Genomic DNA, 25,467 nt, shown 5'->3' on the forward strand with positions numbered 1-25,467 from the left:
TTTTTATAGTATATAAAGTAAGTACGATCTACTAGGCATCTGAGGCTGGAGCTGGTAGCTTGACACCTTGAATTAACGACATGTTGCTGAGGGGCCCAGAAGCCCACACACCTGAGAATCAGGCCTGTCCCCATATCTGGGCTCAAGGGACAACACCTTCCCCTTGGCTGAATCCCATTCCAGGTCAATAGCTAGAATGTGCCAGGGCAGAGTAGCTGAATGTAATGGGAACCCTTTCCATTCGCTGTAAGAGGCACCAGGATTTACACATTTGAAACTCTATAAACAAGGTGATGTACTCGAACAATTTAAAATCTGTCCTGATTAATTATTCACATCCATATTACCGTGATCGTTCATATAGAAATCAGATCTTTAAGACTATAAAAAGGCCACTGATGAGCCCTCCTGTTTTGATGCAAAATGGCCATAGGTGAAGCAAGAGCTAGAGGTCAAGTGCGAGGAAGAGGGGGACGAGGAAGAGGCTCAGATATGATAAGGGCCGCACCGGTTGGATAATGTCCTCCAACATGGATTGAGTATGAGGGAGGCAGACAGTTCAGTCCAACAGATCTATCTACCCTCTAGTCATACTGAATAACCATACTGAATAACCATCCAATTCTGATCAATACAACCATGCTGCTTCTCTTTCTGTGCTGCATTCACTCCAGCAGCAACCTTGGAACTACTGCATGTTGAATCAGCAATATGGAGAAACTTTTTCAGTCCATCAGTCTGGATATGCAATAGCAGCAGATAACCAGTAGATAGAGCTAAGCGTATACAAGGACCAAAGGAGAGAATAGAGTAAAGAAAATGACATTACCAAAGTGTGCTATTCTCTATTACATGACAGATTGTTTGGGGCGTCATCTGTGTGTGCTGTAAACCAGGTTAAGAAACACAGGGTGGACAACTGTTTATTAATGTCATTTGCAAGACTACCTTTAATATTGCAGAGAAACCACATATCTGCTGAAATAAGTGTATCACTGATGGTCATCGTGTTTACTTATATATATATAGTATAATAATACTAATAACAATACTGCTATTATATTTTTTTATTTTCTATCATTATATTGTTGTGTTTGCTCTAGTTTTATTGTATCAATATATTATATATATATTATAAAATGATGTGAATGTAATATTTCATTGTGTTAACTTGAATCAACGTGAATCACAATAACATACTACTGCTAGATTAGAATTAAATAGATTAGATTCAACTTTATTGTCATTTCATGTCACAGGTACAAGTAACGAAATTCAGATAGCCTCTAACCAGAAGTGCAAATGCGATAATTAAATAGTTAAATCGTTAAATTAAATAGTTAAATAGCATATTACAATTACTACTGCTACTACTAACAATAACTGCATAATAATTATAATTATACATAAATAAAACACGTAACATACTACAACATAATAAACAGAAGATCACATCACATACGTACTGAATTGTTCTACTGATGGTCCTGGAATTCAGTATATATTGTAATAGTAATACGTATTGTATGTTGTTGTTGTTGTTGTTGTTGTTGTTGTTGTTGTTGTTGTTGTTGTTGTCCTTCTTCTTCTTCTTCTTCTACGGTAGCGATGTGTCGTTGTCATGCCAGGTAGCGGGTCAGCTGAGTGACACGCATGCCTGCACAGGATCCAGTCTGGGACAAAGTGTGATCTCAGGCTGACGCGCAGCTCCGCCCGCCCATCCTGTGATGCTCCGCCGCCGCCGCCTGTCTGCCCCGCAGCCGCAGAGGGAAAACAAGACCCCCCTTCCAAACGTCAAGGAGAGTCCGAGCACAACACCAGGACCACCGCACATGCTGCTTTGGATCCTAAACACACCTGCCGCTAACTAGAAAAGTGAGTATCTATATTTTTACCCAGTATTTTTGCTTTTAAGCTGATTTATGTGATTCTCGGTTCCGAAAAATAACCGAAGCAGAGCGGAGAAACAGCCGCTCCTCAGCATCGCGTCGCAGGCTGAAAAATGATGCCTACGGTGGGCATAGCGGCGCGGGGGGAGACCAGACGCAGCCTCGGATCTAACCCAGTTTACCGGGCTATTCGTGACATTTCCGTCGATAAAGACGGTGTTTTAGATTCGGACATGTTTGATTTATAAGTCATATTCAGCTGTGATCGTGGCTGCTGGTGTTTTTATCGCAGTGTCACAAAGGGAGGAGAGCGGATGGTTAGCGGGGCTGTCATCATCCTGCTTCGTCTGTCTGCCGGATTTCAGGCCGTTCACTCAAAACCAAACACACGTTCAAGTATTAAAATTATGTTTATTGTTCATTTGTGACTCAACTGAAATGGCGTTTCTACACCAGCGGCCTGCACCCACGTTACAGCGTCATCATATCGATCCCGCTGCACGCACTCTAGCGGTGCACAACCAGCGTCAAGTCAGACACAATGAACAACAATAACATCTGGTTAAAGTCTCCAAAATAAAAGCATAAATGCGTGAATTAAAATTTAAAGTTGAACTATTAGTGAGAGTTAAACAAACACGTTAAAAGCTTCGCCTATAAATGATCATATAAATCCCTTAAACAAGGTACAGCCACAAAATGAAGCACTCGTTGCCCTTATATTTTGAAGGCAAGGAGTGGAATGTGTTGTTTTAATGGTTAAATGTTGTTGACTTGACTGTAGAGACAGAGCTCGCTACAGGCCATGAAGGGAATCACATTCCAACCATTTCAATGGTTTATCCACCAACAAATATTATGTTATTCTGTATTATTTATTATTCTCACCATGTGTGCAGTCAGTAGTAAACTTCTAGTATGAGAGTTGTGGTGTATTTTCATCTCCCAAGGTATTAATTTGTCAGTATTCGCATATAGAATTGGCTGCAGATCAAGCACTTACTGTAGAAGGCCAGCTAATTATACAGGGGGGGGAGGAGAGGAGAGGAGAGGCGATCTTCAGAACATCTTTGTTTATAATCTAGTATATTATAGATGTTACTTTTCAGAGTCACTGCTGGTTCCACTGTGAGTCTTATTACTGATGTTCTTATCTTTATCATTAGTAGTAATGGCAGTGAAGAAGTATAGTATTTGTTTTAGCAGTGGGACTTTTATGATGTCTGCTCTCTAAAAGCTTTGGACAGAACCCATCATCATCCCTGCAAACAAGTAGAGATCTACTGAACACGCTGATGAAAGACAGCCAGAGATCATCTTACAGAGAGTGCAGTAGAGGTCACGGGCCATAACACACTGGCCTAAATCAACATCACAGCCTTCATTGTACCACATTTACTCTGGCTGGAATTAAAGTCAGCAACTTATTTATTATTCCAACACTGTTATTGATCATCAGCTAGTTTGCGTTAAGCTGCACTGCAGTTTGTTTACTCTGAGGTTGTCAAAATAAGTCTTTACCACACAACAAGCACTTCAATCTCTATATATTACAATGATGGTATCGTTGTGATGACATAGAATCATAATGTTTTGTCCCCTGGTGAGAGCGGCACCGACTCTCTGGCCTTTAGGTTGACAGCCGTGCTGCTGAACGTCATTGGCAACAAGCCTGTGTCAAAGCTGGTAAGAGTGACTGCAGCATGTGACGGTGAAGGGCACTGGAGATGGTGCTAATGAAAAGTAATGAGCTGCAGCCGTATGGTACCCTGGCTCCAGCTGTGTGGGAATTCGCTTGATGTTGCCCCCAGTGTTCATCCCTGCACCCAGACTCCAAAAGTAATGACAGTAAAGGAAATCTGTCAAACTAGCAGGCAGCATTTTTAATCAGTATGGTAGAATTTTAGAAAACAAGAACATGAACCAGTCCTACAAGTCCTAATGTGACCTTGAAGACTGGGCCCCCTATGTACTACAATGGCTGTATTCATACTGAACGTAGTAGTACATATTTGCAGCAGTTCTGTCATTGGGCAGATGAGAAACAACAACATATGAGGCCTCTCTGTCAGTGAACGTGTGGAAGGCCTGGTGAAGCTGAAGACTGAGCCGATCGTCATGTAGTGCCACTTTAAAGGCACATTGTGATGGTGTGCATTAGGGTCATTAAGGCGTGTGTGTGTGTCTGTGTGTGTGTGCATCCATTATACCACAACAGCTTTCAGTGTGCATCTCAGCCACCATGCCTGCTCTGAGTGCTCAGCTGCTCTTCCCACTCTTGCACTGAAACTTCCCATGTTATGTAATGCAGAGCCTGGCTGCAGAGGCCGGATGTGCATGTTTTCCTCTGTGTGTGTGTGTGCTTGCAGGTGTGTGTCTGCACAAGAGCATTGTTTGAGTGGTGACTGCAGGGATTTAAGCAGTAGTCTAAACAGAGTATGCAGATACGGTTCAGATCCGGATGATCGTCTTGTTATCTTGTTTGCCTTTCAACACTTTGTTATCTAACTCTGCTGCAGCAAACTGTGCAGTTGTGCATGACGTGAAGTGTCACCTAAATGCTTCGGATGGCTCATTGTGAGGTTTCCCAGTGTTGGTGGATTATATTTATTTGAAGTATTGAAGATATGCAACATCCAGAAAAGGTTTTCATCTGAACTTTCTTCAAATCTATATAAGAACTCCTACTCAACACTTTCCTCTTCTTCTGACAATTTCACTGGCTTTTGAGTTAAGCATGGGGAGGCACTGGAGCCAGGTAGTCTTCCTCAGTCTCCAGAGAAGACCAGAACAATGACAGGGACGAGATCTGTCCTTCAGGATCTTGGCTTGTCCAGCTACAGTTTCTCCTCTAAGCTTTGTCTCGTGTGGTTAGTGGATACCGATCGTTAAGGACCAAGTTCCTCAGGGTGCCTGCCATCATGTCTGCACCTCATTTTCCTAAAATAGAAAAAAGTAAGAATTCCTACCAGGTAGAAGTCCGGCGAAGTGCAGGCTGCAGCTTAACTGACATGTGGAGGAGGAGGGAGTGTGTGGGTTAGAGTCAAAGTCATTATTATTTTTGTTGAATAATGATGGTTGGGTATAGAACACACACACACACACACACAGACCTGCATAACTCTACTCCTCAGCTTGTTATAGGAGTTCCATATCTTTCATGGCCTGTGGCCCGCAGTGATTTAGAGGCACTCAGAGGCTGTGTGTGTGTGCGTGTGTATTGTTGTAGCAGATGAATGTTGTCTCAGACTGCTGCTGTATTTGTGCTCATTGGTCTGACTCTGAAATGCCACTGTGTGCTTCAGGGACATCATGGAGATACAGTGCACAGATTCAGCGTGGACGTGAACAATGAGGAGGTAATTACACCATGAATGATCCCTCAGGCAATGAATCATGGAAGAATAAGCATGAAGCAAGAGATAAACATACCGAGTACAATTGTGCAAGGGGCTTCAGAACAGATAGGTGTATTTACAAAGAAAGTTTTAGTCAAGATCATATAAATGTGATGAATTCAATTCCAAAACACATCGATGCACGTTCTCCATCCCTAATAGAGCTAGAATCTAACTTTGACAAGGGTTTGGGATGTGATTCCTGGTATGGTCACCCATGACTTGTAATGTAATGGGGAAATATCTGTAAAGTGATGTATGACCTGTTGGCTGTGCGTGTTGGAGCTGTGTAGCAGCAGACAGAGCTGATTAGAGTTCAAAGGAGAAGACTCATGGCGCTGCAGTGCACAGTGGATGGAAGAGAGAGCGAGGACGAAGGATGAAGGATTAAATGAAGATGAAGGAGAGGAGAGTGAAAGGCTCAACAGAATGGATGAGAAGAGGAGCGAGATGGAGGAGTAGTGAGAGCTGATTGGACCTGGAGCAGAGGAAGAGGAGAGCAGTCGAGCTGTTTGAAAATGAAAGCATGACTCCTGATTATGTGCCGGGTCTCCGTTGTGGCTTCCAGTAAATAACCACGGCCCGTTTGGAATCAATAACAACAACAGCTCTCCGGTTCCCCTGCCTGCCCGAGGCCTCATTTGCATTGTTGGTGCACTGGAAGCGTACAAGTGCAAATGTAGCTCCTTTTGTGTTTGGTGTTTAGGATGCATAATCACCTATAATCATTTGTGATAAATAAATCCTTTTTATTAGATCAAATCCTAGCTGGTAGCCTTTCATGGTTCAACTCAATACCATGTTGAGGCAGTGGAGTAATGGCAACGAGCCTGTCGACTGTTATGTGAACACGCATAAGCTCTTAATGTTCAGGTAGGGAACCCAGAGAGGAGACAGTCAGTGGGATCAAGGTCATGTGGGCCATCTTTGGTTTCCTGAGAACACACAGAGTCTGTAATCTGTAGGATTGAAGAGGCTTAATGACCCCCTTCTCCTTCTCCTCCTCCTCCTCCTCCTTCTCTTTGTTCATCCATGCTACATCCCAGTCCTGCCACCTGCAAACATGAGATGGGATTGTTATTTTTGGGGTCTCAAAGTAGTGGGAGGAGCAACAGAGACAGAGATTTAAACAGAACACAGCTTCCTAACAGAATATAATAATGGTTTTAGCCTATTCTACAGAAAGTGTACCGTACTTACTGTTAAAGCTTGTGTGTGTATACAAATTAAAAGCAGACAGAAGCAGCAGTAGTGTGTTTATAGGTCAGGGGCAGAGAGATTCATCATTAAAAGTGCCATGGGAGGCATTTTTAAACATCGATACTGGTTTGACGAATGAACTGAAGCTTGAAAATAATGTATGATTGCCACCAATAACGCCAAGAAAAAGGTCTCTAATTCCAGAGGCACAGCTGGTGTTAGGCTTGACACAGAGTTTCCTTGACCTTTAAGCTCTTTTGACAAAAAATTGAAACATTCCTCTTTTCTTCTTTGTCACTGTAGATGAAAGCGCCGGTTATTGTTGCAAAATGAGGTCGCCGTGTACCTTTAAAGACGGCTCGGAAAACAATAGCCTGAATTATGGTTTCGGTCTTTTGTGCAGCTTCTTGTTTACCTCCGTATCTAAAAGGAAACACTCAGTTGCTCATGTTGGAGAACCTGCATCATAGAGACCAGTGGGGGGTAATAACTGTGTTGACTGGACATTCACGTGGGAATGTTAAACTTCTATTATTAGAGTTTTTAGAGGAATGGCTCTTCTGGCTGGATCTCTGCGAGCTTCAGGGATGCTGCTCAGTGTTTCTGACTGCATGTGTCGGAGGAGGGGCAGGAGAAAGTTTATTTCCCTACAAGGATCAATATGGCCTCATATTTCGCTGTATCTGACTTTGACACACACACAGGCAAACACACACACACACTGCTTCAAGGTCCCCAGTGTGGCCCAAACATCTTACGTAATAGTCACAGTTTGAAGGGCAGCACATCAAACTCTATGACATTGGAGGAAGAAGACTTGACTCTTCTACAGATGTAAAGATGTTTGTTTGCAATACACCAGTGAACTTTATATGATGTCACATTAGTTTTGAGATGTATTGATTTTGCTGGGTTGTGTGCATGACTATAGTGCAGTTCACACACTATTAATGCGTGTAATCATTCAAACTGCAAAACTAATTAGCAGTTTTCCAGCCTTGTTTGTGTCACTTAGTGTGTTTTCTACGTTTGAAGCATTTTGCATGTGACATTCAGTTATTTCCTATTTTTCTCTTTAGTTATCTGTTTGTACTTTTACACACTATCACAACTAACTTGGAGGCAGCTCAACTTTCTCTTGCATTCTTTCTTTTTCGCTCCTCCCCTCTTTTTGTCCAGCTTTTCTCTTTACTGAAGCTCTAATTCAGCCAGCAGCCAGACAGATACAGACAGACAAGGCTCTGGTTGTGGACGGAGACAGAGATCAGCTGAAAAGAAGACAAATGAAATAAAGGGATTTGAAAACAGCTGTAATTGTAGACCAGGGCACAGTATCTTTGACAACCAACTGCTTTAACATATTTCATACTTTGCACTTAACAGTTATTGTAAAACATTGCTGAGATCCTTTTCTGGATTAGGACTCAAGACTGGTATTCTCTCTCTATCCCTCTCTCTCTCTGTCTCTGTCTCTCTCTCTCTCATATTGATTCCATCTCTTCTTCTTAGAGAGGTTGGGTTGGGTCGGGAGCTGTTGTTGTGTGGGCCTGTAGAAGCTACTCCAGACATTCTAGTATGATTTTTGCTATTTTGAAGATGTCAGGAACAATCTGAGGACATTGTTCGTATTGTGTTTTGAATTCACAACAACTCAAAAGGATTCCTGCTTGGTCTGTGCTCTTGAGAGACATCTGGGGCTTATTTTCTGTTCATTTCTAATTCTGGACTTTATCAAAAAGGAAAGTTAACTGTGAGAGAAGCTTTGCTCATCGCTTCGAACCAATGCAGTCTGAGTTTCAGCACCAAAGACAACCTGTGACAGCATTATAAACGACATTAGAAATCATACAGTGGCACAAATAGTAATGCCCCGTTTAGGAGAGAGAGGCAATAAATTATCTCTGTAATGTTTGACAATTCGTTTGCTGTCGTAAATAAAGATTTAATGAATGGAGATTTACTGTGTGAGGGCTTTTGAGACGATGAATAGTTTAGCCTTTGCCACTGATAAACACCCGTACACCAACAACAACTCACAGGTCAATTATGGCCTTTTTGTGATGGTATAAATCTTGGGGTTTGTCAACAAAAAGGTCATCTTCAGTCCTGGCTGTTTCCAGTTTTCTGGATCCAATAAACACAAGTCCCACTGCGGGTGTGGACTGAATTCATCACCGGGATTGTCGCCTCCCCTTTTGTGTCGTCTGTCTTTGCGTGGCAAGGCTGCTGCTGCTTCTGTTGCCTCCTTCCAATCTTATTCCTGGAAGGGAGGAGGGAGAGAGGAGGATGTCCTTTGTTACAGCTTTGTTTGCCTTTTCCTCATTGTGCGAGTGTGTATGGGTCAGTTTCCCACCCTTCCCTGAGAATCCTTCCAAGACACATGTACAGAGAATAATAGATATGCTAATTAGCCCCATTTGGCTTTAACACTCAATGAATGGATTCCTGGCATGGATAGAAGACCCGAGTGGTGTTTCCTTGCATTTAAACCACTTGTTGAGTGTGTGTGTGTGTGTGTGTGTGTGTGTGTGTGTGTGTGTGTGTGTGTGTGTGTGTGTGTGTGTGTGTGTGTGTGTGTGTGTGTGTGTGTGCGTACCCAGTCAGTCATTATGTTAAAATGGCTGTTAAAACTTCAATTATATGCAGACCGAGACAATAAGTGGACCTCTTTAAACATATTAACACCATAATGAGGTTTAACTTGGCATAAATCTAAGTAAATTCACTCTGAATAAGTGATCCGCCTCCTAGATAATGCAACTGTACTCAATTTACCCGTGGAATCCATCTCCTCTTGCATTTCCCCACCTGGTGGACTCCATACTCCAAAATGTGTCATTTACATCCCGAGACTGGCTTACTTCAATTGTTGTTTATATGTTGTGTAGGAGCGCAAATTTAATGTTGTTGACATGTTATGTGATGTCCTGTAGTCTTCTTATGGTGAAATCAGCACCGATGACATCACTGATGCTTTTGTGCCGTGAGATTTCAGCTCAAAGGGACCAGTTTGTAAAAATAGTTTGGTTGAAGTTGTGTTACCAGCCTGACCCACTTTTGGTTCATGCTTTTGTTTACAGCCCCTTAGGACACTTGGGCACTATTTGGTTCATTTGTTGTATTTCTTTGGGTTTGGCAAGAACAAATAATGTGGAGGAATTTGTTCTGATAACAAGTGCATTCTTTAAATCCTTTGTTGTCTCATGTTTCCGTTTCTTCTAGTTCTATGTACTTTTAGAATGAATCAGCCCTGAGTTTTGGTTAAAAGAGCGATGAGTCCCCTGGCTTTGCTGCTGAAAACCGGGAACATTGTTTCAGCGTCTCATCAATGGACTCATTCATGTTCTTTGTATCTGTGTGTGTGTGTGTGTGTGTGTGTGTGTGTGTGTGTGTGTGTGTGCGTGCGTGCGTGCGTGTGCATGTGTTTGTGTGTGTGTGTGTGTGTGTGTGTGTGTGTGTATGTGTGTGTGTGTGAATACATAAATGCAACACAGAGACATGCAATTCAGTCCCTCCAGCTTTTCGCAATAACATCGCAGAGTTCAATGCAAATCCAACAAAATGCTGCATTATTCCACAATGCTGCATAATTTCCTTTTTTACCGGGAATGGAAATCAGCTTGTGCCTGTAAATGTTGACATCTGAAATTGCAAGAGCAACAGCTTCTTTCACATCATTATGTCTAACCATCACTATATTGATGAGAGTCAAAGGTCACATTCCAAATTGAGATTACTCAATTCTGTGTCATTGTCACTTCAATGCCCACTGTCACTTCTACCAGCTGAGCCAATGGGTAGAAGATGATTACTTTAAGTCTTAGAAAGCACTCATCTGCTTGAAAGAAGACAATTTCTAATCTTCATCATAGTGCGCGATTAGTCACATTCCAGTAGCATCATTTGATTAACCCCAGATTGAACTAAATGTGGCTGCATGGCCATGGAGCTAAAAGAAACCCTGTGACCGTGGCAACAGCACTGCATATCACTGTGGACTGACAAATCCATTTGTGCATAAATCATAGAAAGTCATATTTGCTACACAAACAAACAAACACCTTTCCCAGCCTGTGTACCGACTCTAACTCTGTGTGCCACCCACTTGGTTGGATGTGCTGCTCGATGCTTCGTGGCACAAAAGAAGAAAGAGCCGCTGTTTGTCTAAAGCTTGAGCAGTTTCTTACATTCACAGATGGATCAACAGTGAGATGCTGTTGTTAATACAAAACAAGCTTTGAAGGAAGAGAAACGTCTCTGCAGCAGTGTGGAATGGATCGTTGGAAATGAAGTCCTGATAACTTCACCATAGTCTAATCATTTCCTTATCAATGTATTAAGGAACTTATTAGCCAGAACAACAGCCTGACTTACAGTCTTAACAGTGTAATGATCTGATCCATTCTTCATCACTTAACCTACTCGTCCCTTCTTTTCATTGGATATTAGGTGATTCACTGTATGTACTGTATGTTGTCATGTGGGCTGTGTTAAACATAAACTTAGGGAGGACTGAGTATTTTACTTAGTGTATTTTAGGCTGTAGCATGGGAATAATGATGAGATCATAGCCCTGTTGAACCGTCAGCTGCTTGGTGTGTGTGTGTGTCTGACTCTTTCCACTTGGCGTGGTGCTGAGTCATCCTGCTCTGCTCTGTATTGTAAGCTGTAGCTGCAGGAGAGAATCACATAGAAACAGTGAAGAGGAATCATTTCATCTATAAAAATCTCTCTTTGTTGGGTTCACGGTCATAAAATGGCCTTTTTGTATGTGGAAGTGCATGCACTGGTGTCTGTAGTCTATATCTAATTTAATAATAATGTTTTCTCCTTCCTCTCCCTCTCCCCCTCCCTCTCTCTCTCTCCCTCTCTCTCTCTCTATTTTTGCCCTGCTGCTCGCCCTTCTCTACCTTCCAGATGTATCACTCTGACCACGGCGTTGACTTCCTTGACCTCCTCCAGATCCCTGGCAGCCCAGCAGAGGTGGCCACCAGCATAGCAAACAGTGTGTGAAGACACTCGCCAGCGCGTCGCTCTACTTGTACTGCCTCCCACTTTTCCCGTTTCTCTCACTCCAGTCCCACCTTCCACCTCTGGACCATGGACAGCCCCCCCAAGCTGTCTGGTGAGACCCTGATTGTGCACCACATCCCCCTGGTGCACTGCCAAGTGTCCGGGGCTCGACAGAGCGGCTGTGGAGGCTCTCTGAAGAGGAACAACCCCATCACTCCTTCAGAGAACCTGGGCTTGAGTCGCACCACTTCCCTGCCTGAGAGAGACATCCTCCAGAGGGAAGCTCTGCTCTACAGCAGCCTGATCCAGACATCCAGCGGCTCCTGGTCCAACCATGCTGGAGGCAAAGAGAGGAAGGGTGGAAGAGGAGGCAGCACAGCAAGTGATGACTCATCGTTCACCTCGAGCATTTCAGAGGACCAGATTATGACGGCTCACACGCTGCCCAGGGCCAAATCCAGGAACAGGAACAGGAATCCACTGCGACATAATCCTTTCCTACTGAATACTGAAGATGACGAGGAAGAAGAAGAAGAAGAGGATGATGGCGATAATCTCAGTGGTTACCTAGAGGACTCCTCGTTCCACCTCCACAGCGACACCAACTCTGCCCTGGATGACAGGATTGCTCCTTTCCACTTACACGAGCTGGGCTTTGCCTCTGAGCCCTTCCTCCTGCACAGCACTCTGGGATCAGCGGACGGGAGCAGTCGGGAGTCCCTCAGGGGCGTGGCCTCGGACATCGCCACACACCTGGAGGACCTGGACATCCTCGGATTCGAGAGCCAGCGTCGCCACGGCAGCAGCGGCTCCAACATGTCCATGGATTGCGGAGAGCAAGACTGGGGTGATGAGGAGGAAGACGATGAGGATCACCCCATGCGGTGCGGGCGGAGCAGCAAGACAGGTTCTTACTCCTCCATATCCTCCGCCCCACACTGCTCTTGCTGTGGACTGTCCCAGACATACCCGCAGCACTTTCCTGAAGCCTTCTCCGAGGCTTTCTCAGAGTGCCAGCAGGGGTACGGCAGTGACTCCTCTTGTAACAGCTCCGACGGCGTGCTGGTCAACTTCAGCGCCATTTACAACAAGATGAACAACAGCGTCCCTGAGAAGCCCCCGGTGTCCACATCCACAAACCTCAACAGCTCCAACGACCACTCCTGCACCTCTTCTGTTTCTGAACCACCAGGAAGGGATTCCACCGGAGGAGCTTTCTACTTAGACCTCCACACCTCCCCCACTGAACCTCCCCTGTCCAAGCTACAACCACCCTGCTTTGGGAACACCTTCTCTGTCACCCGTGAAACACATCCATCCACCTCCTCCACCTGCTCCTGCTCTATGGAACACCAGGGGGTTCTGGACCTCGATGCCAACTGCAACTCCTACCACCCTCCGCATTGCGAGTCGTCGGGCGACCTGGCGTCCTGTCTGCAGAGCCAAGCACGCCTGGTTGTCGCTACGCAAAATTACTACAAGCTGGTGACGTGTGATCTCTCGTCCCAGTCGTCCCCGAGTCCTGTTGGCTCCTCTGTCAACAGCTGCTCTGATGAGCACAGCAAGGGGAGCCCCACCCCCACCCAGCCCAGTGAATACTTCCTGTTTCGGAAGCAAGCTGATCAGGTTGGTGTTGAGGAGGAGGAGGAGGAGGAGGAAGAGGAGGAGAAGGAGGAGGAGGAGGAGGAGGAGGAGGAGAGAGAGTCATCAAGGGTAAGTCACAGCTGTAATGTTTATAAAGTAATACTTGTATTTTGGTGTCGCACTTCCGCAAAACAAACTCTGCCGTTTAAGTTCATGAATAAGGGTTTTAGTTTTTAGCTCATTCCTGCTTTTGTCAACACGATTTCTGAGTATTTCTTGCCCATCCTGCAGCTTCAACGTTCATAACTGCTTGGATCCAAGCAACAAATGAGATAAGAAACACAATGATTGCTAGTAAGACGATTCCAAAAGAGAATTCATTTTTAAAAACAAAGTGTAGTAAAAGCAGAATGAACCATAGATTAAAAAACTATCAACACAAAAACTACAAAAGATGTAAGTGAGAGCTATTGTGTACTGAATAAATCATCATTATCCCTTTAAATGTCCTCGGCAATAAGATTCCTCTCTAGTTTCTTGCAGCAGGAGTGAGAGAGTTAGAGAAACAGGAAAAGTGGGAGAACAAACACTTTTCAGTTGTTGAGACCCTGAGATTGGTTACATGTTTTCCCTCAGAATGTGATTTGAGAAGACCTGAGGCTGCATTCTTCCTAATTGTTAATGGGCTTCTCTATTTCTCTCCACTCAGCATGATGAAGACGAAGAAGAGGATGAAGAGGAGCAGAAGAAGAAGAAGAAACAGCAGCCCGCTAGTGAAGCTGAAGGCGCACCTGCTGTCATCGAGGGCCAAGTGTACGTCAACGTTTCCCCTCCCGTCACTGGCCGGGGAGCCATAGGGGGCGGAGCAACCGGCCCGACAGGAAGTCGCCCCCGTTCTCGCAGCTACGACCGCAACCTGGACACGTCGCCGTCCCCCCGGCTGGGCTCTCTGGAGCGCATGCTGAGCTGCCCCGTCAGACTCAGCGAGGGAGCCGCCCTGGCCCCGCCTCCTCCGCCCCGGGTCACCTCCTTCGCCGAGATCGCCAGGAGTAAAAGGAGAAATGGAGGTACGGGAGGGTCACCATCACTGAAGGCGGCTCCGGACCCGTTCTCCTCCACCTACTCCGCCCACTCCCACTCCTCTGTGGATTTCTCTCCCATCCTTGAGCAGCGGCTGGAGGGTGAGAGCCACAGCCTGTCCCCTGTACCCTTCACACGATGTTACAGCCAAGGTAGCATAGAGAGAAACAGAGAAGGGGCCAGGGAGACACGGACTAAAGCTGAAGGTTCGTAACCAACACTTACACCACAAAATAAACTTGCCCTGACCGTACACAACACACTTACCTGTGAGACGCCATAGGCCTACTGAGGCTCAGTGCAGTTTTGGGGTGGAATTGTAATTATTATTATTTTTAGAGCCAATTTCCTTTCACCTGGTTCACCTTCTTGTATAATTATTAATCAGCACTTCACACTTCACAGAATGCCCTCACTGGACACAACATGACTGCACTCACTCTCATGAGCACTGGGTTTATTCATTGATCTTTCTTTGTAAAACAGCAGCTACAGACTTAAGTATTTGCCTTTAAAAATGGCAAAATGGACCCAGGAAGGCAAGTGACATCACACAGGCTTCAGATTTGATTCGGCCCAAAGTTTTAACACATGGATTACACACTTTCTTCATAAACTCAACAGAGATCAAAGAATTATTCATGAGAAACAAAGCTTTGTGTGTCTGTAGGCTTATTAATGTGTTTACACTCGATTTACAAAGTTGTGACTGAGTGTATAAGAGTACTTAGAAGTTCAGACTTGAGTGTGGTGCAGTGTGTGGTGAGACTTGAGACCGGGATTGGAAATGTGAGGCAAACTTGCTCAGAATAACAATCAGCTGAGAAAAAAGATGTGGAGGTCCGCAGAGGTGTGTGTGTGTCTGTGTGTCTGTGTGTGTTTGTGTGTGTGTGTGTGTGTCTGTGTCTGTGTCTGTCTGTGTCTGTGTCTGTGTCTGTGTCTGTGTCTGTGTGTGTGTGCTTGCATGTGAACTTGATGTGTTCATCATAGTTATGGTTATTAGTTTAGTAGTTAAATGTGATTTATTAGAACAAACATGCAATACACTAGAAGATACCAACAATCCAAACCGTCACAATGCAAAGCTCAGTCTCAGCTTTCTGTTGTGCCTACAAAGATAAACATATGAATGCAGCCATGTGAACACACACACACACACACACACACAGACAGAGTGCATGTTTGGAATTCCTTTGGAATACGAGTCTGAGTAAAATGTCCCCAGCTGTTCCCTTTCACCGTTTTGAACCGCATGCTGGAGCTCCCATTTGTTTTAATTGGAGTGTGATATGATGCTTTTGTAATGATGCCATGGGTTTCCCAGGCGCAGGTAAAGGTCAGGCAGACATTCACATTTCTCTGCTGGTAGACTAGAAACCCCAAAACCCTGACTAACTGGGGAAAAAAGCTGCTGTGTGAGTTCATGAATGCCAGTTTAGCAGCCTGAGCTGTGAATGCAAAGGTATGTATGGAGGTAGGTCAGCATGCAGGTGTGAACTCTTTGTTTCTGTCCAGCCTCTGAAATTCAAGGCATGACAGAGCAGGAAAAACAAGTCACACATGATACAAGAGGGAAAATAATAAGAAAGAAAGATGAGATGAAGAGAGGAATGTAGCCCGCAGAACAAAACTTGTGCACAAGGCCAAGGCATTGCCAGTTAGAAATAGATTTTGCGATGACGTCACAGGTTGTGATGTGAGGATGTGGGACACACACAGTATCTACATAATGCAGCAAATTCTCTCCTTTTTGTTTTGATGTTGAAGGATAAATTGCATCTGTGCCACTTGTGCTCATAAATAATTTACTTTACTTTTTCTCTCATGATGCGGAGCTCGTCAGGAAGGAGCTTGAATCTGTGTCATGTATGTTAACACCTGAATCTTGAGTTAACATCGTGGTGGGGGCGAGCAAATTGCTGAAAATGAGCTTTAGATTTCAATGGCTGCTGTATGTGGCAAGTTGATGTAAAATCATGAAAAACTCCCATGAGCCTTAGCACTGCCAACGTAGAAGTCTGCACTTCCAAGAGTTTACTATCCGCTGTGCACCAATATCAAGTTTTCTAACTAGGACATGAATCTAAGTAAGACCTCTCCAGGTATATCATTGTACTAATTGTACCGAATCATCCAACATGATTCAGTACAATTACACCCATTATACTGATTTCTTGAAAGGATATTTAGGAATTAATGGAATTAGACACTGGCAAGGGGCTGAGGCCAATAAAACAAAACAGGGATGGTGACTTAATGAACTGTCAGAGCAGAGCTGAAGTCTCATCTACAAAGAGACACATCAGCAGAAGATTGCAGATATCAGGATAGTGAGAGTCAATACCAAACACATCAGTGCTTTATTCTGCTGCTTTGTGAACTCTTTCCATATATTCTGGCGATTTCAGATGATTGGGAGAATCTGTGCAACCTTCCAGATCATATATTATTCATAGGACTTCACTTGAGTCAGCTGCAGTGTAGAGCCCCGTGCTGAGCTCTGTTAAAGGCTTTGGAGAACAGCGCTCCCTCTAATTGTGTTAATGCCAAGGCCTTAGCTGTCTAATGGGTTCATCCTGGCGATGGAAGCACTGGAGAGAAGGGTATCAGGCAGGGAGGAGAAGGGGGAAGAAGGAGGCGGAAGGGAGGAAAGTGACAGATCGAGACAGAGTGAGGGATGATGGCGAGGAACGGAAGAGAGCCATAAACAAAGAAGAGCTTGATGATGATGATAGATGACGTAGAGGGAACAGTGTTTCTACCCTCGGTCCCCTCTGGGAGCTCTGACACTGCTGTGTGTGTCGCTCTACGCCCTCATTAAGCTGTATGTTTACAACGGCTCAATGTCTCCCCCCTGTGGCAGAAATGTTTTTATCTCTGCAACCTGCTCGGGTGGCATTACCGGGCTGGCTGTAGGGACAGTTTGCGCAATGTAGTCGACGTCACACTTGCTCCTGTCTGTCATACACAGTGCTGGATTGAGACACACACACACAGAGACAGACACACACACACACATACAGGGAACACACAGACATCGTGACTCAGTAGACGATAAGAAGTGCAGAAACAGGCCTCTCCCAACCGATGTCTCTCCTGTAAAGCTGACGCAGTTTCTTCAGGTCTAGTTTGTGTGTGTGTGTTTATTTTGTGTTTGTGTGTGTGGGTGTGTGTGTTCTCTAGCAGTGGCATGGCTGTCTGTGATAAGGGCTGTTGAGCTTTATGATTCATGACTGTGCAATTTTCGGTTTGTCATTCTGTGTTGCTTTAATTCTAATCCTTACTTTGTTAAATGTTGCTGTAACTGCAAACACCTGCTTATGTCCTTGTTCTGTTTTCTTTTTCTTTCCCTTTCGGATTTCCAGGCGCTCTCTCCAGTTCCTCAGACAGTCAAGCAGCTGTGGTCCGCTACACTAAGGACCAGCGGCCCACTACCCTCCCTATCCAGCCCTTCACCTTCCACCACCAGTTTGCCTCCAAGCCCCCACAGCCAAAGCCTCTGCTGCCCCTGCTCACAGGCTACGTGTCTGGGATGCAGGCCCGCTCCAGCTCCGGCTCCGGCTCCGGCTCTGGCTCCGGCTCTGGAGGTACAGGAGGGGAGGAGAGTGAAGATGTGGCCGAAAATGTGCACAAGTACCACAGCACTCAGGCGGTGGCGGCCCCTCCTCCTGGATCCATACGTCCCTCACCTCTGGGGAGTTATTCCCCTGTCCGTCTCCAAGGGCCTCCCAGCTCAGGGACCTGTTCCACCTGCACCCCGAGCCCTCGGACGCACAGTCCTTCCTGTCCACTGTCGGCGGGTCTCGGCCCCACGCACGGCTCACCGACGGGGAAACAAGGAGCGGGCTCGACAACTTTACCCTCCACCCCTCCCCCTCCATCCCTGGGGTTGAAGAGAGCGACAGTGCCGCCGATGCTGCCGCCCGTGCAGGGTCAGTGTTACCATCACGGAGGTCTGTCAAACCTCCCGGCGCTGTCCAGTGACACACTGAGCCCACTGGGATGCCTCGACTCAACCAAGCAGGTGGATGGAAGCAAAGGGTCGGGAGCTCGGATTCATCATGGTAGGGATCAGAAACCTCTCTGGTTAGATACCTGATGTCTGTGGCTCGCCTTAGCCAGCCAATATCTCTGGTTATTGTCATATTGATGCTTTCTAAAATCATCTCTTATGTCTGGGTTTGGTTCTGTGTGTGACCTTGAACGTCTAGATATCTTCTGTTTGGATGCAAAACTGTGTAACTGAACACAAAGCAAGTCAAGCAATCTTGAATTTTAAAATGAAGCGCCAAACTGTTGATATACTCAAGCTACTGACACAATCTTCTTTTTTCCTTCTCTCCCTTCTTCCATTCCCTCGTACTCTCTCCTCTCCTGCCCTGTACACCTTCTATCATTTCATATCGTTCCTTTATCATTTTCCTCATCTACCAAACCACCTTCTAACCCTAATCCCCTCAACAGCTCACCACCTCTCTCCCCAGGCTCTGAAATGGAGAGAGTACCGTCGTCGAAACCCCCTGGGCGTTGACAGGGTCATGGAGCCCAGAAAGCCAGGGGGACCTCGACCTGCCAGGCACAACGTGTTTGATTTCCCATCAGCCCCCTCTGCCCTAGGACGGCTAAATGGTGCCTACTGTCTTATTGTCAATGGTGGCACAGTTGCAGAGATATGAAGATCTAGGAGAATATGAGCAACAAAAGCTTGTCATCTAGTTTAGTAGAAGTATTTGTAGGGCTTTATTGGGACATTTTCTGGGGTTCCTCAGGGAACCTTCTGGGGTCCCTTCTCAAACTCTTTTAGTGCTATAAAGACATTGAATGTGCTTGTATTTGATTTTTGTGTCTGCGTTTGCTTGTGTGTGTCAGCAGTGGGACAATCAGCCAAGCAGCTGCAGCAGAGCTACAGCGACTTCCTGCCGGACTACTTCTCCCTAACCGAGAGGCCTCCAGAGGAGTTCTGCCTCTCCCCCGACGCTTCCACTTCGTCATTTTCCTATTCTACATCACATACCCACGTCTCTGTCGACCTGACGCAAAAGAGAGGTTAGGCCGGGCCTGAACATATGCATAATGTAAAGAAAGAGGGAGTGTGTAAATGAATAGTAATGCACACTGAGAAAATATTGCAAGATTATTGCCAGAGTATGTTTTTGTCTCTGCATGTCTTTGACCTCAGGTTCTTCATTCTTCATTCACATTCATTGCAAACACTGAATATAACTTATCCTCCCCCTCTCTCTGTCAGGTTTGGTGAAAGCCGTGAACACAGCAGTGGATCTGATTGTGGCCCACTTTGGTACAAGTAGAGACCCGGATGTGAAGGTACGATTATCTGAGAGAACAACTTCAGTTTCCTGTCTGTGCTTCCAAAGAGAGGACAGGTTTTATAATCATTGTTTTTAACTGAATGACCAAAAACAGCCAAGTGTAACTCAAACATTACTTGGATTACAGAAAGGGGGTCCATTGGCTGTTGATTTTTCCGACACAAGGTCTTGCTTACTTACTTATTTACAAAGGTGGCAGGATTTACTGTTTAGACACACATGCACACACATCACCTTCATATTCACAGACCCTACAACATCAAACCAACGTTTTTCATTTTGAAGTAAGGGAATTCTACTTCCTACCCCAGTCTGACCTTTGGTACTGGGAGGTGGTCTGTAGTTTCTCATAGCCAGGGCAGTAATAGTTGATCATCACACATCTGGACTTTGAGCTTCATGTGAGAGAATACACACACATGCTTCCAGTGTGTAGGTGGACCCAAAACATGGCTGCTTAGATTCAGTCTTCATCAGGCTCATACCCTCATGTGGTCTGATGTTGATGTGTGCATTACTATACATACTCTCACACACACACACACACACACACACACACACACACACACACACACACACACACACACACATCAAAATGTATTCCTATGCTGCACTGATACAGATACAGATGAATGAAAAGGCTTTGTGTGTCCACTCAAAACTAAGCTTCCCTCTTGTTCTGTATCTCCTCCTGACAGGCAAAGCTGGGGAACAGCTGGGTGAGTCCCAACATCGGTCACCTCATCCTGAAGTATCTGTGCCCGGCTCTACGCGAGGTGCTGCAGGACGGCCTCAAGGCTTACGTACTGGATCTGATTATCGGACAGCGGCGCTGCCAGCCGTGGAGCCTGGTGGAAGCCTCCACTCAGCTAGGTGAGGATCAGGTTTGACTGTTTGTAGCCTGATTATAGGTATAATTCCCCACAGAGATTGCAGCACATGAGGTATTAAGATAGCAAAGGTTGATGGTGATGTAACGAGGCTCTCTGTGTGCTTGTCTCTGTCAGGGCCGTCCACACGCGTCCTCCACAGCCTGTTCTCTAAGGTCAGCCAGTTCTCAGAGCTCACCAGCCACAGCATGAGGCTCAATGCCTTCATCTTCGGCCTGCTGAAGTGAGTTTACTTCAACGTCTTCACCGTCATTGCTTTGCCTAAATTGACTTAAATGTGAGGATGATGATACATATAATGTTGCAGGACAGCAATTGAATGCTAAATATTACATTTTACACTTTGTTTTTCAGCCTGAAATCTTTGGAATTCTGGTTCAATCACCTGTACACACACGAAGGTAGGACCCGATACACGTCTGTGTGACTTGGGGTTCACTTAAGTGCATGAAGTGTCATCTTTGGTGGGCCTAAGAGCGACCCTGGCGTTATCAGTGCTCAGCTAGTCAGCTTTGAATACCAAAACTGATTTTTAATACTGTCCACTGTTTTTCATTTCCTCGTACGTTATCTTTAAAACATCTTTCCTTATCTTTCCTCAGATATTATTGCTGCACACTACAGCCCCTGGGGTTTCCTTCCCCTTTCTCAGGGTGTGTGTCAGCCACTGTTTGAGGAGCTCCTGCTCTTGCTGCAACCGCTGTCACTGCTCCCCTTTGACCTGGACCTGCTGTTTGAGCCACACCTCCTGCAAAAGGGCCAGGAGCATCTCCGTCGCAAGGAGCAACTGTGCTCCGCAGGCCAGAGTGTCGACCGATCCACACGTTCCACCTTCCAGCTCATGAGGGGGTGGAGCACCACCGTGAGCGAATCGCTGAGGGAGGGGATGGACTCAGGAACGGAGGGGAAGAGAGAGAGGGCGCCGCTTAGACGAGAGGGAACATGGCCGAGGATGGAAGGGGTCATGTCAAGAAGAGAGGGTGTAGGAGGAAAATCAGGGTTGAGGAAAGACGGGGCTGCGGCTGAGCGTGTGACAGCTGGACAGGCAGGGATGGACGCAGGGTTCGCCAGTCTGTGGAAGGAGAGGGGGATGAGTGGGCAGAGAGTAAAAGGTGTAGGACGGGAGAGCCAAGGAGAAAGTGCGGACGGACAGGAGAAGAACAGCAAGAAGGATTCTGAAAGGGATGCGGAGGAGGAGGGGCGTCAGCGGCAGGAACGACAGGCTGGCTGGTGGTACCAACTCATGCAGTCCTCGCAGGTCTACATCGACCAATCCACAGAGACGTCCAAGTTTGTTAAGAGCGAGAAGAAGAAGAGGTCGTCGGAGAGGCGACAGGTACCGCCCACCAGAGAGGGTGTGGTGGAAGGGGCGGAGTCATCCCAGGAAAGCGACGGCTCTAGGAGCAGGAAAAGCAGTAGTAGCTCCAGTGGGGAGTCTGCTGGATCCAGAGGAAGACCTTCATGGATGGGAAGCCCACCAGAGTCTGTTCTCAATCAGGAGAAAGAGACTAAATCTGTGGACGTTACAGCGACTGCAGGCCAGGTCGCAGCACTAGACGGGAGCCCCTCCCATGGACAGAGTATGCGCTGGGGCCGGCTCTTCGGATCGAGTCTTGGCTCGCCTTCAAGAACAGACGAACAGAAGGCAAAAGCTCAGAAGACCAGGTGAGTTTAGAGCGGCTCAAGGCTCTGACAGTGCCACCACCTGTTTACTAAAGCTGCCGAGGCGCCATGTATTTCACATTTCCCTCCTGTGCTTTCTCTTCAACTCTCTTGTCAGGCCACCATCAGGTTGGCTGGGACTGGATAGTTCTGTCCTCAACCTTGTAGCTCAGACCATCGGAGCAGGGACTGGGAAGAAGCCAGAGCCTCCAGCCGCAACCACTCAAATCCAAAATACACCCCGACCACCAACAACTCCAAACACTGAACCCAAACTGTCTCCATGGTAAGATACAATACGTAAATATTGTAAAGGAGGAGGCCCGATAAAAAGAAACATGCCTCACCTTATTCTTCTTAACCAATATTTCAAATACAGCTTCAGAAATTCTCTCTATGTGTTTGTCTTTAGTTTGATGAAGGCACAGTAAATATAACTATAATGTCAATATTAAGTCTGTGAGATCTGTTCATGGACCAAAGTAATAATCCGTACCTCCATAATTATCAGAGTTGGTGATTATCGAGCTTACAAGTAGCAACATTTCTAACTTAACTACTTTCTCCAATAGTCCCTGAACGTATCCCAGCATGCATCACTCATTCTGGACACCTTGCTTAGCCTTGTGGGAAATTCGGGCCATACAAACACATTCAACAAAGTGCTACTTTGTTTATTCCCTTCATATTGATTGATTGGTATCATATTTTCCACGATTCCATCAATCCACTGATATGTAACTAAATAAGCTCTCTTTGAAATCATACTCGTCATAGAATACACTGCAGCAGCAAATACAAGATGACCTTACTATGATAGTTTACTGTGTTATTGTAATTGGCTGCAGCTAAAAATCACCAGTAGTTTGAAATATAGTGATTGAAATGTTTACATACCTGAGAGAATGGATTTACTGTGAAAGAATCCAGGTCACTTAGTGGGTTAACACTGACTCAGGCTGCTGATCACATTTGAAAACAGTTTGTTGCCCTTATTTGAGTATAATCAAAGCTGTAACATAGTGAGTTACTACACAATGTGAACTGTGTGTCAATGGAACTGGACTGGGTTGTACAGTGTAATAAATGGGCCCTGGCACTAAAATTGTGGGTCTGCAGCCTGTAAGCGATGGTAACAGTAGTATAATGACTGTGTGGACTGTAATCTTGATGACAAATATAGATATTAAAGTTGTTATCTCTTTCTTATTTCCAGTGAAGTACGAGCATTGTGCCACCATATCGCCAACGATCCCGGCCAGCTGAGCTTCAACAAGGGCGACGTACTGCGGGTCCTGAGCAGAGCCGACCCCGACTGGCTGCTCTGCTCCTTGGCCTCCTGTCAGGGCTTGGTCCCGATCATCTATGTCACCCTCGATGGTATGGAGGACAGCCATGATGTCAGCTGGCTCGAGCAGTGCTGAGCTAAACTAAGAGAGAGTCATAATGTGACAACAAACATCACGGCAGACGGAGAGAGAGTATCCCCTGACCATTTCCAACGCAAAAGTCTGTTTTGTGGCTGTGATGATTGCAGATTGGACATATTAACACACTGCATACATGAAACATAAAGATGATTACGAGGACAGTGTACAGACACTTGAGAGAGGCATGCAGGCACGATTTCAGACTTCAACGGTACATTCAGCAAGTGTGCATGCATACATCCCCAAAAACCAAAAGAGCAGATACAAAACAAACCCAAAGACACTCAGAAACACATGGGGTGGCACCGCTTCCTAACCACACCACAGTCCCATCCATTTATTATCCACCTGAGGCTAGCCGTCACGTTTACAACATATAGCACACCCTGCTGTTTTGCTCTTCTGGTATCTGTACGTTCACCCGGCTCTCCCTACACTACACAGTTAACCGTCTCCAGGCAGAAGGCAGGTTTGTTCCTTAGCCCCCCCCCCTGTGCTCCATGCTGATTAAGCCGTTTCATTTATGTACAAACTTGTGAATCCATACCTTTTTTTTAAAGTGAGTTTTGAGGTAGCTGATGTAAACAACCCTTACAGAAGTACAATGATGGTACCTGGTTCCAGATGCAAAGATGAAACTGGACAAAGGCCACTCCGACTGCATTTTTCTCATAGTTTCAAGAGTAGAAACCCGCCAGGAGAACTTCAATCCAATCCTAAAAAAGAATGCAAATTGACAAGTTTAAGCCTGTTGCCGTTCTCACCTGTCTTATTTGAATATTGTTCATCCAGTCAGCGGGGAAGAGAGACTGACAGGCAGTCGGTCTCTCTTCCCTGCTGACTGACTCTTTATTAGTGACGGGTTAAATGCATGTAATCTTGCAAACATATTTTGTCTTGCTCCCCAAAACTGTTGCTCCTTTAATCTCTTCTTATTTCGCCTCATTTGAAGAGAAGTGGCTACACAATACGTGCTATACTTTTATCTATTGGTCAATTCTGTAAATGTATATACACCATTTACATACTGTATGTAGTGAGTGCCATTTATTTATTGAGTTGTTGCTCAGGAATGCGTCTGAACAGATTGGTTTAAGGGAGAGCAGAGCTGTGGAGATCTGTGGAGGGGTTTTCTTTGAATGTGTTGGGGCTTTGCTTCATCCTCGATCCTCTGATCCGGACTAGCTGACAATATAATACTCTAATGTCTTAAATGCATTAAATGAGGGATAAATTATCTTAGCTTTGCCTTAAAAAACGATTCAGTAAAAGTCAGTTGGAATTGCTTTGCTAGACAATTTAAAGCTACACAAAGTCTTTCCAGTCATTCATATTTTCTATACGCTACGATGCGTCTCACTCGCCAGTTTTGCAGCTTTGAGACGACAGTGATTCCTCTCGACCTCGAAGAAAAGTTCAAATTATGGAAAGAATAGAGACGTCTGTGTTTATTTTTTGATGCTTAAAGGGAAACCCCAACACATTTTTTGTGATGGTGGATTTGTGGGCATTCCTGGGATAGTACACGCTACCTGTCATGTCCAGGTGTAAGATGTGGCCTTAGGTTCAAAATAAGAGGTATGACACAACCGACAGAGAGCTGAGGCTGTGGCTTTGTGTACTGTTAGCGATGAGTGCATACAGGCCGGCCAATCCAGATACAATTGTAAAATATGCATTGATGAATGAACAAATGAATGCTTGAGTATTTTTTTGTTGTGGACATAATTTGACATTTCAATATTTTTTTCTTGCATTATTATTGTACAGTTATTTTTATGTATTGGTTCACATTGACTGTAGCAAAACAAACGGTTGAAATTTGATTATCATAAATTGTAAATATGTTTCAAATCATTCAGTTGTTGATTTCTCCCAGAGAGCTAAATGTATGAATGTTATCGATATATTTTATGTTAAATACAGGAAGCCAGTCCGAGCTTTAGCTTCAGTGCTAACATTCTGCTGAACCATGACACAGGGTTGTCTTT

The 25,467-nt window shown here is 45.3% G+C and overlaps 1 protein-coding gene across 3 annotated transcripts; it reads left to right on the top strand.

Annotated features, from left to right (window-relative positions):
- The first annotated feature begins 1,754 nt into the window (after window positions 1-1,754).
- Window positions 1,755-25,270, top strand: rusc2 (RUN and SH3 domain containing 2). 3 transcript variants are annotated; one of them, XM_076149493.1, is made up of 13 exons: window positions 1,755-1,875; window positions 11,405-13,213; window positions 13,794-14,370; window positions 17,530-18,228; window positions 18,629-18,793; window positions 19,034-19,210; window positions 19,413-19,489; window positions 20,193-20,367; window positions 20,502-20,607; window positions 20,739-20,785; window positions 20,987-22,049; window positions 22,165-22,332; window positions 23,263-25,270. In XM_076149493.1, exons 2-13 carry the CDS (start codon window positions 11,588-11,590, stop codon window positions 23,468-23,470), a joined length of 5,088 nt encoding a protein of 1,695 aa, XP_076005608.1. In that variant the 5' UTR covers window positions 1,755-1,875; window positions 11,405-11,587; the 3' UTR covers window positions 23,471-25,270. The 3 variants fall into 3 exon arrangements, with proteins under 3 accessions (XP_076005608.1, XP_076005609.1, XP_076005610.1); XM_076149494.1 differs by having other exon boundaries at window positions 19,037-19,210; XM_076149495.1 differs by lacking the exon at window positions 18,629-18,793.
- The last annotated feature ends 197 nt before the right edge of the window (window positions 25,271-25,467 follow it).

Source organism: Genypterus blacodes, unplaced genomic scaffold, assembly GCF_046128005.1.
Source record: "Genypterus blacodes isolate CSIRO-AG114 ecotype Tasmania unplaced genomic scaffold, CSIRO-AGI_Gbla_v1 ptg000045l_1, whole genome shotgun sequence".
NCBI lineage: Eukaryota > Metazoa > Chordata > Actinopteri > Ophidiiformes > Ophidiidae > Genypterus > Genypterus blacodes.